The sequence below is a fragment of the Anas acuta genome, chromosome 20 (assembly GCF_963932015.1).
Source record: "Anas acuta chromosome 20, bAnaAcu1.1, whole genome shotgun sequence".
Lineage (NCBI taxonomy): Eukaryota > Metazoa > Chordata > Aves > Anseriformes > Anatidae > Anas > Anas acuta.
The window spans coordinates 6,691,602-6,708,561 of NC_088998.1; the positions used below are offsets into that span (position 1 = coordinate 6,691,602).

The window sequence follows — 16,960 nt, forward strand, 5'->3', positions numbered from 1 at the left end:
CCCGCGCGGCCCCTTTAAGAGCTGGCCTACGTGGCAGCAGCAGCAGCCGAGCGGCGCGGTGCGGCCGGGCCCGGCCCTCAGCTCCCCCCCCTCCCCTCAGTCAGGCCGGGCCCCCCCCCATTCCCCTCAGGCGCGTAGCAACCGGCCCCTGCCCGCCTTGCTTCGCCGCCATGGGTCAGAACGACATCATGAGCACCGCTGAGGACTTCGCGGACCAGGTAGGGGGGGCTCTTTGTGTGTGTGTGTGTGTGCCCTCAGGGTGAGGCCGGGCCTGGAGATGGCGGCTGGGGGGGGGGCCCGGGGGGCGCCGCGCTCCTGAGGCGCGGTTGGGGGTTGGGGGCTGGGGGGGGAGTCCTGAGGGGTTGGGGGATTCGTGGTGAGGGGAAAAAAGGGTGAGTCCTGCTCGTTCCCTCGCCCCCTGGGTGAGGGGAGGGGTGGTAAGGGGTGGGGGGTTGAAGGGGTCTGGGTGGGGGTTGAGGGGGGGGAAGTGCCCAGCCCTTCCTGGGGGGAGCCCAGAAATGAGGTGGGAGAGGCCTGCCAGCGCCGGGGGGGTGTGCTTAAAATTGGGGTGAAAGGAGAGCAGGCAAGCTGGGATCGTTTTACCCCCTCTGTGTGGTCATTTTTATAGAGGTGGTTGTGGGTTTTGCTGTGGAATGAAGGTTTATAATGCGTTATCGTCACCATATCAAAGCAGGGGTATTGTGAGCGTAAGTAGTTAATCTGGTGGTGGTGGTAGGAAGATCTTCATCGTCATGGTGATTCATATCATTGAAAACCAGAGGTAACATCTAATCATACTTTATCAAGTTCTTTGGAAAAAAATCTTATTCTGCCTGGTTTTGCCACTTCAACTGCTGAAGCAGAGCAACACTCCCCTCTGAGGGGGCTGTGCTGCTGCCACCGCAAATCTCCCTGGGAAAACCTGTTTGGTGCTCCCTGCCTGCTCCCAGATGGGCGCCTCATTTTAGAGCCAGAGCTTCTTGTGGCATGTGGTAGAAATCAGTTCAAGGAGTGTCCTGATCATTTTTGTCAGCCTCTATTTACCTTGTCCTCTCTCGTTTTAAACGAGAAATTAAGCTATCTTGACTTGAACTAGTGTTCAAGTCACTTGCCAAAAATTGCGCTGTTTGTCCTGACCTTTTTATAACACCCCTCTATTTATTCCTGTGTGACTATTTCTAGATGCCTCTAAAACCCCATTTTTTTTCCATAGCAGTGAAAGCTCTTTTGTCTAGCAAAAACACAGTTTGCTTCCTCATGAGATGAGTTTTAAGTGGCACAGGTTTATTTGTGCTTGGCCACATACTATTTAAAGACGCGTCTTTACCTTAGTCACAGAATTTGGGGTATTTGCATGCACTTATTCATCAGATTGCAAAACAACTTCCATGGCTCTTCAAGTAACTAAGATATTCCTCAGATAAGTTTGGCTCCAAATGGCTGCCTTGCTCAATCAGCTGCTTTCAGTTCTGTCTGTTGCTAAAACTCAGTATCGCACCACTGTAGGAGTAAAGGGACTTACCAACCAATTACCCTTGGTGTATATATTGCAAAGTTAATGCTTAGCATTATGAAAAACTTAGTTTGCATCAGATAAAAAACACTTAAAACATCTGGATTGAAGTTGAACTGGAACTCCCCTTGATTAAAGTTGGAGATAGTGAAGCTGGACAACTGCTGTTGTGTGACCTGAATGTGTTCTTGTTGGTCACCTTGCTTTCTCCATTCTTCGTGCTAGTATTCAGATCTGAGAAGCCTTGCTTTCTGTAACATCAAAGCCCTGTGGGGAAACGTATTAAGTCTCCCATGAGGTAGTAACAAGTGGCTACTAATCCACAGGTGAATTATCCAGCGGAGTGGAGTAGTGCACCAGGACCTGGCCTTACACAGTAGCTAAGCATGCCTGACAGCTGGCTGTCCCTGACAGGGGTTGTTCTACTTTTCCTAAGGCTACGTTCCACTTTCCTTCTCTCACACAAGCACTCACCTATCACCAGACTGGGAAGCTGAACTGGTTGAGAGAATGTGAAGGTTAATTTGCTGTTGGTTCACTTCTCTCACTGTGTAGGTCAAACGGGCACTAGCTCTGGTGCAACGGAGTGGTTGGAGTACAGGACTGGGGGTGACACCAAGGTGGTGAGATCGCTTGTGATGAAAACTAGCCAGTAATTTAGCTGGGCTCTGGCATCTGTTTGTAGCTTGCAGGTGCACAGTAGGGCTGGGGAGCTGCTCTGCTCTCTGAGCTACTGTTGGCAGTTCCTGAGGATTGCAGCAAAGGATGTTGTGGGGTGGTCTTGCAGGTTTGGGAGGAGGCAGCTTATTATGTATTAAAAGGGGTGGAAAAAGCTGCTAAAATCTTTTAAAGTGGGGTTGATGTACAGTGCAAAGAGATAACGATCTTGCATCAGAATGATGCCACCACTGCATGCATTACTTGTTTTTAAACACTCCCTTGTAATACCAGCCTAGTATTATCAATTAAATAGCTTCTATACCTAGAGGTTAGGCATGTTATTTAGTGATCCTTGCTAAAATATTCCATGTTAAGCTCTTCAGTGCAGTCATGGTATACTGCTGACACTATTGTACTGCAAATAGCTGTAGTGATTGTTTAAGTTAGAGAACTGGCTGCCTTTCTTCTGTAATCCCTGTAAGAGGGAGCAAATCTCAAGCAACTTTTCTAATGTCTGTAATACACTTTAGGAATGTGGGTGCCTGGTATTTCTGCCATTCTAAAAAAAAAATGGACAAAAATGCAAGGAGACATTGAGTCATTGTACTGCAGTGAGAGGATTGTAAGGGGGAAAAACCAGACTCTGGGGGTTTTATTTAGTTTTTCCAACATAAATTCTGGTGCATGTTGTTAAGCCAATTCTAACATCTCTGTATCCTATTTTGCAGATAACAGAAGGGAGAAGAAAACATTTCATTTCTAGCCTGACCTTTGTGTTTAGTATTAAGGAACCGAATTTGGAAACTCTAGCTTAAAGTCATGTCAATACACTGGTCCTGTATCATTATAAACCAATACAGCTTATTCCTCTAAGGCTGGGAAAGACTCTTACCATGAAGAGCGATAGCAAAATGCAATATGTGACTAAGAAATCCCATTCTAAAGATTTGATTGAATAGCCTTTTGGAAAAGGGAATTGTTATAAAATATGACTTAGAAGTGAAAAGCATTCTTGTGGGAAATCTTATCACAATTAAAAGCCTGATTGGGATCCCAGAAATGTTCTGGGGGGTCAGAGCTCTCTTTTTTCTTTTTGAAGTAATGAGAGCCGTGTTCTCACTACTGAGGCTACACAGACAACTTGCAGACATCAGTTAGCCCGGTGTGATGGGTGCTGCTGTCCTTGTAGTCATTAGGTGGATATATGCAGGCCAGCAAAAGGAAAAATTCGTTCTCGGCCAGAGGATTTGAGCATCCTGCTCCGGAGAGTAACTGGTATCTGCTAGAGCTCTCTGCTTTTCCAAGAGCAAAGCAATCCCTTAACCAAATAAAAGCTAGATACTTCAAACAGAACCTTATCAGAGGCTCTAAACACACAGAGTTCTGTAGAAGAGTTTTCTGTGTATTTTAGCAGACAGCTGTTCATTACTATGATCATATCACTGATTCAGGAACATACACACATGAGGAAAAAGGCTTCTCTGTTTGGACTTTGGCCCAGTCTTAATGACCAGAGAAGCTGTGGATGCCCCACGCCTGGAAGTGTTTAAAGCCAGGTTGGATGGGGCTTTGGGCAACCTGCTTTAGTGGGAGGTGGCCTTGCCCATGGCAGAGGGTTGGGATTAAATAATTTGCAAGGTCCCTTCCAACCCAAAGCATTCTGTGATTCTGATCTTCAGAGTATTTCTAAGTTTGGTAAAATCACATTCATAAATGAAATCTGGAGGAAAGGGAGTTTTTTGCATGCAGCCCTACCTACCCAGCACATGTGTTCGTTTCCTTTACAAAATACACCTGCATGACAGTGAAATATCCCAACTTGGGCAGTGTATGCTGCATTATGATGCCCACTTCCATCAAAATGGGCTTGAGTCCCTTACAAATTTGGCACTGTAGTAGGTGGGATATTTTAGAAACTGTAAGAGTCGAAACAGGATCATTTCATCCTGTCTCTTTGGGTGGACTTCTTTTCTAGGTTTGAATACTTCAAGACTGCTTTTCAAAAAAAGATCTTGAGCAGAGGCTATTTAGGTTTCTGCGGATCCTCTTGTGCATCTTTGCTTATTAAACTAAGAGGAGCATTTAAATCTATCTTTGCCCTCCTAATCCCATTAGAGGGGAAGTGGCAACACAAAGCCCCTCTGGTGCATGTTAATGACCTGACTGCCAGTGCCAAACCAGCTGTTCTTCTTTCAGATAGTTTTGCTTTGGTATTTTGTTACCTTTTCTCTTGCGAGGAGGCAGTGTGTGCCAAGAATTGATGCAGAGCCCAGAACAGAGTAAGCCACCCAATTACTTCACATCATGAGTTTAACACAGTCACCTCCGTCTGCCTCCACGCTTGATTTTGGCTGAAGCACACTGCGTGTAGCAGAGTGTGCACTTTGAGTCCCGTGGATTAGCTGGATGTGTTTGCCAGTTGCAGCTACCTGCTGCAAAGTTTCACATATGCTGCTTTTACCCTGTGAATCATAGGTGTAGGAAGTAGGCTCAAAGTGCAATGTTTCGAGCCACACGTCGCTGATGATGTGTAGGGACTGAACCAGCAGTTCTGATCCTATCAGTTCAGTCCTACTTCCAGGGACCTCCTGTTTCTTTTTGGTTACTCTGCCCTAAGCCTGAATTATTTGGGTGATTCAGTGCCTAAATTCATTAACCTCAAAAATCGTTTGGTGTCTGTTATGTTCCTGTTATTGTGTAACTGTTGGCTTCCTCTCTTTCTGATCTCTGACCAGTCTCTTTTGGTCTTTTCTCCTTCATGCAGTCTGTTTCTGAAACTAACTTGCTTTATGCTTGCTGAGGCTTAAAGGTTTTGGCTTGTGTGTAGCTAAACAAAGGCAGCTACGTGAGTTATGGATGCCCAGAGATGGTCTGTGTCCTGATAAGGTTGCTGAGCACTGCAGCTGCTGTAGGCCTCGGTCCTTCTGACTTGTCGCCAGCTGATTGGATGCTCACACACGTTTAATAGATGGCATTACATTCCCTCTGTAAGCCATGAGAACAGGTAAATGTTAAATGCCTTTTTTGGCTCCTCACCTAGGCTGTTGGCAGCCCCTTCCTTTCAGGGAAAGGGAAGTGGGTCATGTAAGCTGATCTCATCTTCAAAAGCCACAGAGATGAGGCTTGGAAGTAGATACCATCTATAATGCTTGCTGCTTTTTTTTTTTCTGGTTTTCTGTAGCAGTGTCTTTTTTAACCTTTTCCTACAAATGCTCAGCCCCTGTCCTCTTGCATTTCCTTTCTTTCCTTCACCTGTCTAGACTAAAGTTGCCTGTTCTGCATCTTGGCAAGGGCACACTATTACCTCTTCACTTTTTTTGTACTATTTCCAAACTATCTGTAGCATTCCTTGCCTCAAGCTGTCCAAACACAGTGAAATGAAGGAGAAAAAGCTGTAAAACAAGATGCGTATCTCCTCCAGTGACAAAGATCACAAATTTTCTTCTGAGTCATTCATCCAACTATTAATATGGTTTGAAAAAGCCTGAAGTGGCAGCCCTGAGTCAGAGTACAGCTGCACTTAATATGCACTTGATTGACTTGAATCTTGACCCTTAGACTCTGTCTGCATGCAGTGCAACTGGTGTAGTTTGTTCTGCTATTAACTGTTAAGCGTATTTGCTGCATTTTTTTTCTTGTGATAATCTTCGGTTACACAGTAAGCAAAGCTTTTCATTTGCATAGGATTTGAAACAGCCTTTAGTACTTACTGATTACCGTGACAAGAAAACACTTCCAGAAATGGCTTTAGTGTCCCTTCCCTATACTCCTATATATAGTGAACACGTCCAGAGCCACGAAAAAAAGGTGCCCAGAAATAAGCTTATTAGCTGTGCTGTCAACCCAAAGGACAGAAATACAGAGTTATGAAAGAAAGATTGTGGTGTTTCTGATAATTTGTTTTGGTGGTGTTCAGCCTTGTCTGGCAAATGCCTGTGTTCATGTGGCTTTTCCCACCTCCTTTTCATGCTTAAGTGTCTAATATCACAAAAACTGTATGAAACAGTGTAATGTGGGCATTCACTTCTACAAGTGCCAGCCTGCCTAAACTGCTGCTGTTGTTTGAAGGTAGAACCTTGCTGTTTAATCTCCTAAAGCTAGTTTTAGATTAAATTTGTCTGTTACTTAGTAGATTGCACTTGCCTACATGGCAACCCCCACTGGCTCTAAATGTGGCTTTCTGGTGATGTGGCTAAGCCAAACCAGCATGTGTGGTGGGCCACTCTGCGGCAACATGCATCCTAGGGAGAGTTCCCATGAAATAATAACCAGTGCCATTCAGGAAACTGGCAGGATTGAGCACTTGTTACACTCCAGATGCAGCATGTCTTCCTGTGCACCCCTTGGTCCTACAGGGTGTGCTAGTCTGGGTGCTATTTGGCCATGATGTATTTGTTCTTCAGAATCTGGGGGAACCAGATGCGACTTGCATTCTCAAGAACTAAGGCTCGGCATTTGTTCTACAGTATAATTTATTTCTAACTACTAAATAGAATATGTAAATGCCTAATTTATTTTTGCACAGGAGGCTGTTTTTAATGAAAGTAGGAACTGTGTATGCACAAGGTGCAATTTTGTGTACCAACTGCGCTGAACTAATAGCTGTTGCTCAAGAGTGAGGTTCTGCACACAGACACATGCTTTGCACTGGTGCTTTTAAGAGCTGCTAGAGGGAACTAGCTTGTCAGAAAGCTTATTAAAGTTTTTTAATCTTTCTAGGGTTAACCTTCTGTCAGCCTCACTCCCTGAATCAGTTTGTTACAGGGTGTTGAGTGCCTGAGCATGTGGGTGGGAGTAGGATTGCCCTTTCAGCTCCCGGCTATCTGATGGATCAGTTGAGCTGTAACATGAAACTGAGGCAAACTAAAACCAAGGTCAGCCTTCATCTAGTAAGAGCTCCATCAAAACACAGTTCCTGTTGCACAGAAAGGTGCTGCAGGATTCTGCTTTCCAAGTCCTTGTCCAAAAAGCTCTTCAGGTAGCGCATGAAAACCGGCTTCCCCCACCTCTCCCACATGTTCTGAAACTGGAGTGAAGGAAAACTTTATTAAATCCTTGTTCCTCTGTAGATGTTGACCCTGTGTGCATGAGAGCTGCTGACCTCAGAGTCTGGGGAGTGCATGGATCTCCAATGATCTCCTGTGCCTTGAGTTCCCCCTTGCTCTCTGTCCTGCCTTTTCCTGCTAACTGTGCTGTCTGTCCCCGTAGTTCCTGAGGGTGACGAAGCAGTACCTCCCCCACGTGGCCCGCCTGTGCCTGATCAGCACCTTCCTGGAGGATGGCATCCGCATGTGGTTCCAGTGGAGTGAACAGAGGGATTACATTGATGGAACGTGGAACTGTGGCTATTTCCTGGCCTCCATCTTTGTGTTCATAAATCTCTTCGGACAGCTGAGTAAGTGGCTCTAAGGCTGTTAAGGTGGATGCCAGAGCACTCCAGTGTGTCTGCCACCCCTGGCTCATGTAAGCACTGTGAATCATGTAAGCATGGGACGCTTCACTGATTTCTCAATAGCCATTGATAGCTTTGAACTGATAGTACTATGTGGGCTGAATGAAGAGAATTCTTAATTGACCTGCCTCAGTCTTTCTTGGAAATAGTCTGAGAACTTCTGGTGACACCGTGAGTCAGAGATACCAGGAGTCCATTAGGGCAGTCTGTTTTCAGTTCTGTACATACATACATAAACACACCCACAACCCCTAAGTTTTCTGAATAAAATACTCATTTTCTTAAGTGGGGCAGAGCTAAGACTTTCTCAGCCTCCTGTTTTTATGGGGATTAATTTCAGTGTTAGTGTTCTACCCTGCAATTGGTACGCTGCAGCCACAAGAGAGGTGTCTGTTTCAGAGAGTCAAAGCCCAGGAATCAAAATAATCCCAGTGTAAGTGCTAAGTGAAGCTAGAGTATCAAAAATGGAGAGGTAAAATTATATTAAGTCCCAAATTTGTTGTTCTTAATTGCTCTGTGAACTTCATTCCTTGTGGCTGGGTTTAGCCCAGCAAGAGTACAGCATGTTTGTCCTAGCAGTTTATCACTAATAAAATATATTAAAAAAAAAAAAATCCCCCCATGATTAGTTGAGTTTCTTTGTAACTTCTTTTAATACTTTAATGCTTATAGCTACTCTATGGGTCTGTGTGCTAGGGACTACATTCAGTGTATGTTTACTCTTTGTGAAATAAAAGATACTTCTGGAATTACAAACTTTTTCAAACGTGCACTAGAACTTCTCAGTTCCCAAACTGACTTGTGCCAGTGTGCCATTAAAAGTTCCTGCCTGACTCTCTGTAGCACAGTTGAAAGAAATCTGATTCTGCTCAGTTCAAAACATGTTAGAATTCCTGCAGCATCTTTTCCTGTGCAAGCCAGAAGTGTAACTGTGTTCAATTTCCCCAACTCAGGCGGCTGCATCCTGGTGCTGAGTAGGAACTTTGTGCAATATGCCTGCTTTGGACTGTTTGGAATTATAGCATTACAGGTAGGAGGCTTAAGTCTTCAGACCTTCTAAACCATGTCTTTCAAATCTTTTCTCTTAGCCCCAATATGACCAGCATATTCAAATACCCAGAATTTCTTTCTGCCCTGGCCTGATGCCAGTCCTCAGTGACATTGAACTATTTTTTCCTGTTCTTTTGATATGCCCGATAGATCCTTGGATGTAACTGCAGTTAGTCAGCTGGAGATGTTGATTTGTTATTTGACCTTGACAAATTTATGAGAATTAACTTGCAATTTACCTATATGTCAGTAACATACTAAATGTGGGGCTCATAGCTGCATGCTGAAGGCCAAGGCCTGGGAACTCTTCTGAAAGCCTCTTCCTGTCCCCATCACAAAGAAGCCTGACTAAACAGAATACTTCCTGTCTAAAACAGATGCGTTTTTGTGGGGGCTGAAACAAGGGAAATTCTGGATTCTATTCCCTGTTTTACGCTGACTCATAGGACCATGCTGGTGTAACTTAGCTTGTTTCTTTCAGTACAATGTACTTGTAATTGACTTCTGCTATGGATAGTGAGGTTTGAGATCATAACGTTCTGAACTTCATTACAACTTGCATGGTGTTAATTAACTTCTCTTGTTCTTTGCCTAGACTATTGCATATAGCATTCTATGGGACCTGAAGTTCTTGATGAGGTATGCCTACATAGTTCTTTCAAAATAGAATGAAAGCTTTTGTCTGTCATAGCCACTCCTTTACAGAGGGAAATTATCTTTGTACAGAGCATTTACTAGAAGGATTTTACCAATTATACACTTGTATTAAATATTAGAGCACCTAAAAAAAAAAAATACAAAAGGTACAGTGAGTTAAACCACAGATAGCAGGTTCAGTACTGTAGAAGGAAAAGACTAATCCTAACCAACTAAGACCTAAGTGCTTCTGCTACCTACCTCTTTGAGAGCTCAGGTGCAGCTGTCTGGATTGGATCAGTGAGTTGCTATTTCCTAAATGGTTAAAATAGCAACTGTGCTTATGTGTGACTGAAACCATTTTCTGAGGAAACTGAAACATTCAGATATTGGAATGGTTTCTGGGATTTAAATCCATATCACCTTTCTGAAGTAGAGGATGGGGTTATTGAAAACAAACTTCCTTGTCAAATCCCAAGTGATGGCTGTTACCTTTTTACCCCTCACCTCTGAGGGGAGGGCAGGGGGGCAGAACAAGATCCGTACTCTGGGCTTACTACAACCCTGTAAATGTGTAACTTCTAGCAGTACTGCTGGTCTGTTTTCTCAAAGCAACCTCTGGACTACTTTGGCACATATGGCTAAATCAGAGGTACAGAATAACTTCAGTACAGCAAAATTCATGATGTAACAGATGCTAAGCAACTGTCTGAGCTGCGGGTGCCAGACTTCTCTGGCGGGCTGCATGTGTCTACACAGACTTGTGTAAACCAGCATTGTGTACAATGCTGCCGTTTCGGCTGTGAATTCTAATGCAGACAGTGCAGGGTACAGAGGAGGTCACTTCTCACTAAAATGCAGACTCTTACTGAGCTGAAACTGTTGAGTAGGACTAACTGTAGTTCAGTGCAAATGATAATTTAAAAAAAAATCTTCTATTTCTGTCTTTCCCATAGGAACCTTGCCCTTGGGGGAGGCTTGCTGCTGCTTTTGGCTGAGTCACGCTCAGAGGGGAAGAGCATGTTCGCTGGTGTCCCCACCATGCGGGAAAGCTCTCCTAAACAATACATGCAGCTCGGGGGCCGTGTGCTGCTGGTCCTCATGTTCATGACACTGCTGCATTTTGATATGAACTTCTTCTCTGTAAGTATCTTGAGTAGAAAAGCATGGGTTAAGGAACTGAGATACAGTATCAGCTCCTAGGTTGGCTGTAGGGCTTACTCATTGCTGCTCATTCGTCACTTTTTCTAATTGAATTAATATTTTAAAAAGTTGTTAGATCATCTGACAACTGGTTCTGATGAACTGAACCGTTTACTGGTGCCCTGTTCTGTTGTCTGTGTATCCATTTAAGAACCACGTGTAAGCTTGTTTGGTTTGTTGGTGGGTTGTTCTGTTTTTTGGTGTTTTGTTGGTTGGTTTTCACTTTTTTCTTCCTCCCTGCAGATTCTGCAGAACATCGTGGGCACAGCCCTGATTATCTTGGTGGCAATTGGCTTCAAGACTAAGCTGGCTGCCTTGACTCTAGTCATCTGGCTGTTTGGCATAAACATCTACTTCAATGCCTTCTGGACCATTCCAGCCTACAAGCCCATGCATGACTTCCTCAAATACGATTTCTTCCAGACCATGTCTGTAATTGGAGGGCTCCTCCTCGTGGTTGCACTGGGTCCTGGCGGAGTCTCCATGGATGAGAAAAAGAAAGAGTGGTAACAGGAGTAGCAACACTTTTGGGACATAGCATATTAAGTCCAGAACTGATTCTCAAAATACGGATTCAAAGTATGGATTCAACAAAAACTGCCAGCATTTTACACATACATGTCCCCTTCCTATTAAAGGCACAGATGTTTTGAATTTGATTTACAGTGGCACCAGTAATACAATAGATAAAACCTTATTTCTTCAAGGAATGTTGCCTAGGCTTATTGTTCTAACTTTATAGATTTGGAACTAACCCAATGAACCTGCATTTTGCTGAGGCTTCAGTGAGTTGCAATAGAACGGTTGCTGTCTTCAATGTCAGCAGTGTTTTAAAATTTGAAGTACTGTGAGCAGATACAGCTGTATCATTTGGTGTGCTGTTGGGTTTTAGCTATAACTGAAAAAGTGGATCCCCTTTCTCACCCTCATCAGAACTCTATCTTGTGTATAAGGAGTTCCACTGCTGGTTATAGCATTGCTTATCAAGGTGGAAAGCAGCATCAAAAGAACTCACTGTTATTTTGCTGCTCAGGGGGCCTGTAACTCTTCTTTTATTTAAAAAAAAAAAGGGGGGGGGGGAGGTCTTTCCTGCACCCAAATAGATGGCAAAAAGAAAACACTGAAAGTAGCTATATCCTCTCCTAGGTAAGAAAAGGGAGAGGGTTTTCTAACTTGTAACGGTTCTGTTCTTGAGCGGAATGAGGTGAAATTCTGTATTGCTTATGCTATTTCAAGAAGGAAGGGGCAAGGTATTCCCAAAGAGAGCAAATGCTAGATTCTGATAAAATTCTGTGCCAAAAGAACTTCTTAATTCAGCATTCTTTCCCCAGAGTTGCCCCTTCCTGAATTTCCAAGAAAAGGAGCTAAGCTATGCTGCAGGTTCCATAATAAAAGCTCCTTTCTGCTATTAAACCAGCTTCCATCCATACATGCTCCAAACTCATATCTGAATTGCAGGTTACTGGTGAAAGTGTCTCTAGAATCATGGAAATTCCCCTTTTCCCTGTACTCAGTACATGCAGAATGAGAGCAGTCAATCTTCTAAACTATAGTCTTTGCTTCCTAGATTCACTTCTGTCAGTCTCAGCTGCAAAAGCCCAAGTTGACTGAACAGTGGAAGAGCTGGGATGTTGAAGTGAGTAAAACCTCTCTCTCTGACATCTTGGCCCACACTTGAGATGTGCAGGGAAGGAGTGTGGAAGGCAGCTGTGTGCTGCGTACAGTCCCAGTTCTCAATGCTGTATTACAAAACAGTTATAGCTGAAGAATGCAAGCGCTAAGCCTGTGCAGTGAACAAGCAGCCAGGGATGTAACTTGCATATTCAGAGGAAGGAACTCCTCAGCTTAATAGCGAGGAGAGAGGAAGGTCGTGTTTTCACCTCTCAGTGCCACAGCCTCTGTGCCATGAACACGTTTAGTTAGTGCTGCTCAGAGGAGGCATTTTGTCCTCTGCTGGTGAAGTAGGTGAACCTGTTTCACGAGATCATGAGAGCATTCTAGACTTCTAGCAAGCATGAGCCCTACCAACTTGCTAACATTACATGGATTTCTTGCACTGTTGTCTCCCTTGAGAAGACTGCTCAGCTATTTGTTCAGAAAGTAATTCAGCTGAACTTCTCCAGCAGGAACTATTTACCAGGTTTTCTTGGCAAGGACGCTAGCCTGGACAGTTCTGTTAAATGGTTGCTTTTTAGGTGAGAAAACTAGGCCAAGAACTGATAGCAAATAGAAGAGCACTGCTTCATGTTAAACTAGTGATTTCATCTTCAAGGGAAAAGTAGCCCATGTAATAGATGTGCTGCTGCTGAAGAAAACTGATCAGTATGCGGGGTAGATGAGAGGAAGCCAGCATTTACGTTCTGGTCACTCTGAAGGCTTTCTTCTAAACAGATTTTGCAGGAGAGGTTTTTGCCTCAAGTGTTAATTGTGCCTGTCTCTTCATAGCAAACCAAACTGTTCCTTTCAATTCCTGATGTTCAGCACAGGATGTTCTTGCTCAACTTCACTGCAGGTCCTGTAACTGTCTTAGACATCAAGGCAGCCATTCTCAGATATCTTAACTGCTGTTGATGTTCATAGTATTTATAAATTGAATGGTAGAAACAATTTCTGTACGTAGCCCTTAGTTAGCTTCCTCAGCTTGTTCTTTGTGTCCCGTCTAACTAAGGAGCTGGATGACAGACTATCTGAACTATTAACCAGTTTCCTCTGTTCTGTGAAAATAAAGAGTTAACTTTCCAACAGAAGACCCCAGAGAAGGAAATTGATACTGCCCCTTGCAGCAGAAATATATTTTAGTACTAAAGGGGCACAGTTAGGTGGAGGGCATTATAAGGTATTTCTAAGCAGCGCAATACCTGGACTTTGAGTCCTGATGCAGAAGATTCTGGTTTCTTGCATACACTGCTGTATTTGTGCATCTCCCAGAAATACAGTGACCTCCCCCAGTAGCTGAGAAACAGGATGTCAGCTATCAATTGGCTCTGTAAAGTGTTCTGGAATTAATTCTGAATATATTTTTGCTTTCTATGTGGAAAAAAAAAAGTATAAATTCTCATTTTATGCTGTATTTTGTACCTTAGTTGTGTTTGAAAATGTTTTGATTTTTTTGAAACAATCAAAATAAAAACAATGGCATCTTTGTATCCACTTAGAGTGTATGATTGGTGACCCTTAAGCATCTGAAAAGGCTGGTTAGTGGCCTTGCATGCTTTTCTCCCACCTAATGGAAGTTGTCTTCTTGTAAAGAGATCCAAGCACTGGGCTTCTTGTATGTTAGTAATAATTCTTGGTGTTTGGTAGCAGGGGATGGCTGGAGACTTTTAGAATATAACTTCCACCCCACTGTTTCCCCCTGCTGTATCAGTTAACTGGAATGGGCAGCAAGGTTTAAGGGCAAGCACTTCACTCTTCTGCTCTGGAATTGTTACACAAGAGGCTTCAAGCCATGTTTTTTTATCATTAAAGTTTATTTGCCGTTGGTTGCTTTCCTGAAGTTCTTGGGTTTCTGATGACACCGCTTGAATTTTTTCCTTGGAGGGCCTGACTGTTTCTGTAGAGAGAAGAAATTAATCTAAACACTTCTAAACATTAAACCCAGACCTCCATGAAATAGCTTAAAGAGAAATAAAGCGTGCTCCTTGAACAAGCACATTCTAAGTCACTGTGAATGCAGGGCTAGCCAGGATGGTTTCTGGCCATATTGTACAAGTTAGCATCCCTGACAGGCAAACACCTCCCTTAAATAAAGTGCCAGCCTCCCCACAGAAAGGAGCCTATCCTTCTCCCAGCTTGATACCATTACAAGGGCTCCAGCACCTCTCTCAGGGGTTCCCTTAGAGCCTTTATCCATCTTTACTATGGGGCTTCTTTCTGCCTCCCACGCTGAAGGATCAGGGTATGCCCTCCTGTAAGCACACCCAAAGGCAAAAGGTGGCCAGCTCCTCAATGGAGGCAGAGAAAGTTCCAAAATGTGGACTCTGAGATTTCAGAAGCGTTCAGATAGCATGCGTGTGGGGGGAGGAAGATTACAAGTCCTGCTTCAGTCTCCCTGTTACGACTGCGCAGCAGGATTCAATCACAGATGAGATATTTATGCAGGCAGTAACATCCCTACTCAGAGCAGGCAGGATAAACATTTCCTGCTAGTAATTCACACCTCAGAATGCAAGCCAGAGGCTGGCACTCAGGGAAAGTATTCTCCCAAATAGCTTTACACCTTCTGCTGGTTCTTAGACAGGAATAGCTCAGACAGACACCTACAGGACAGAAGGCCTGTTCATGCTCCCCATCTGCAGCACACGGCAAAGCGACTCCCACCTTTCCCCTCTTGCCAGCTGCTCTGTTCACGTCTGTTCTTCCACCATCCTCACCCTTCACAACACCGTTCTCCCCATTCAGCTTGGCCTCATCTTCTTCACTGTCTATTGCAAAGTCATCGCTGGCCTCTGTGTTTTGTGGAGCTGATGGGCTTTTTTCAGGGAAGAGCTCAGCTAAAATACAAAGATATAGCTTGGGATCAGTTCTTTGTGCTTGTAGGCTCTGCCCACTCCTAGCTTTACTTTCAGCACATCTTAAAGGTGATTTGACAAGGTGATTCCAGCCTGTCATTTATGTGTCACTACCAAAATACTTCAGAAATAAACACACTGGCATTTTATTAGGAATGAGCTTAGGGCTCACACTAGCCCAGTTCTTGAACCTGGGCCACACAGGCAGTTTTGGGGTCTTACAGCTCCACTCTCCTATGGCAAGGCAGCGTCTTCCAGCTGTGAGTCAGTGGAACAGCCTTGCCAACTCCTGCCAGGCTGCAGGAAACTCGCTGAGAAACACAGCAGGCACAGAGACCTAAAGCAAAGCCCAGCAGATCTTGTATCCCTCCCCTCACACCGTATATGACCCAACACTGGTATTACTTGGTGAGAACCACTCATGTTCAGTGGTGGCAAGCTTTTCCCAATTCCAAGACCCCCAAACTGGATCAAAGTCATGTCTCCAGCATGCGAGCAGACAGGAGCAGAACAAAGGTGTGAGAAGATGAGCTGGCAAGCTCCCTTTAGGACATAGGTGGTACCGATGTTCTTACTCACGTGGGTACAGATCACTCATACTGTCATCCGTCTCCTCTCCGTCCTCATCTGTCCTGGGAGACTTTGGCTCCCAGAATTCTTCCTCTCTCTGAGGCTGCCTGCTCCCATTCATTTGGTCGTCAGGGTGCTGCCTCCGTTGCTGCTTCTGTCGCAAGCAGGCAGGGACATATTCCACCCCTTTCTTCTGGCACTCCTCATCTAATGGTGGGGGGGATTGAGCAGCACTTAGCAAGGCTACCCAGTCACTGGCGTCCTGTTTATTTCCAGCTCCACTTCATATTAAAAGCAACTCAAAAGTATTTTAAGCTCCAGCTCTAAGACACATTCATACATTCAACAGTGACACCATGGAGCATTAAAGATGGGAAAGATGTTAACACAGAGTATGTGCAGGACACATGCTCCCCAGCTCCAGGGGAATCTTTAGAACCATTTCTTTCAAGTAAAGATGTTCCAAAGTATTTGGTAAAGAGGCCAACTGCTCCCTACAGCTAGGATATTCCCAGCTGAGGAGCGCCTGCAGTAAATTACCATCAATCTAGAGAAAATTTACACCCTCTCTTCATAGAGAACTACTGGAATCTTACCAGCTCAAGGACACAAGTAGCTTTTCTGAAGATGGAGTCAGCCAACTTACATGCTTTCAGGGCCTTCTGGTAGCGTTTCCCTTGGACGTGACGAAGCACATGCTCTGGAAACTTGTTGATGTGTCTGAGGGTGAGCTTGCAGAACAGCTGATGTCTGAGAGAAAGAAGCAAGGCAAGAAGGACAGAATACTTTAGAAAAGACCTTCCCAGCTTCCCAAAAACTGCAAGCGCTTGATTACTCCCTAAAGCTCAGCCACTTGGTCTGAGACTGAACCAAGCGCGACGCACAAGGTGCAAGAAGAAGAATACGCACAGGTTCTTCGTGCTGGGCACTATGTGGGGCTCAAACTTCTCGTAAGCGAACTCCTGGGCGCTCCTGGCCAGCCGCTGGTACCTCTTGCCGGCGGTGTATGCCTGCAGCTCCGCCAGCCGGCACGGCAGCTCGTGGCCGGTCAGCTTGCACCTCACCTGGCAGAAAGCAGGGGCTGCTCAGGGATGGAGAAAACTCCATCTCCTGCCGGCCCTCAGCCCCTGACACAAACCCCTGAGGCCGCAGCCCGGCTCCGAGCCCCTTACCCGCCCTGTTGCCCCCTCACGGCCCCCTTCTCCTCCTCCCCAAGCCCCTCGGGGTCCTGCCCGGCTCACCTTGCCCGGCTCGGCCACGCTGAGCAGCGGGTGCTGCCTGAGGAACAGCCGCACCTCCTCCGGTACCTCCGCCATGGCCTCGCTGCCACACGGGAGCCCGCCTCTCTTCCGGGGCCGGCTGAGG

General features: G+C 45.0%; 2 protein-coding genes across 2 annotated transcripts; one reads left to right on the forward strand and one right to left on the reverse strand.

The window, feature by feature from the left end:
• Positions 1–9: 9 nt before the first annotated feature.
• On the forward strand, positions 10–13,664 carry SURF4 (surfeit 4). Its single transcript, XM_068656560.1, has 6 exons — positions 10–218; positions 7,382–7,568; positions 8,579–8,655; positions 9,271–9,314; positions 10,268–10,454; positions 10,758–13,664. Exons 1-6 carry the CDS (start codon positions 171–173, stop codon positions 11,022–11,024), a joined length of 810 nt encoding a protein of 269 aa, XP_068512661.1. The 5' UTR covers positions 10–170; the 3' UTR covers positions 11,025–13,664.
• On the reverse strand, positions 11,562–16,959 carry SURF2 (surfeit 2). The gene is made up of 6 exons (XM_068656563.1): positions 16,837–16,959; positions 16,505–16,659; positions 16,242–16,345; positions 15,605–15,802; positions 14,835–15,007; positions 11,562–14,067 (listed from the first exon to the last, which is right to left on the reverse strand). The coding sequence occupies exons 1-6, from the start codon at positions 16,909–16,911 to the stop codon at positions 13,984–13,986; spliced, it is 789 nt and encodes a 262-aa protein (XP_068512664.1). The 5' UTR covers positions 16,912–16,959; the 3' UTR covers positions 11,562–13,983.
• Position 16,960: the final 1 nt, after the last annotated feature.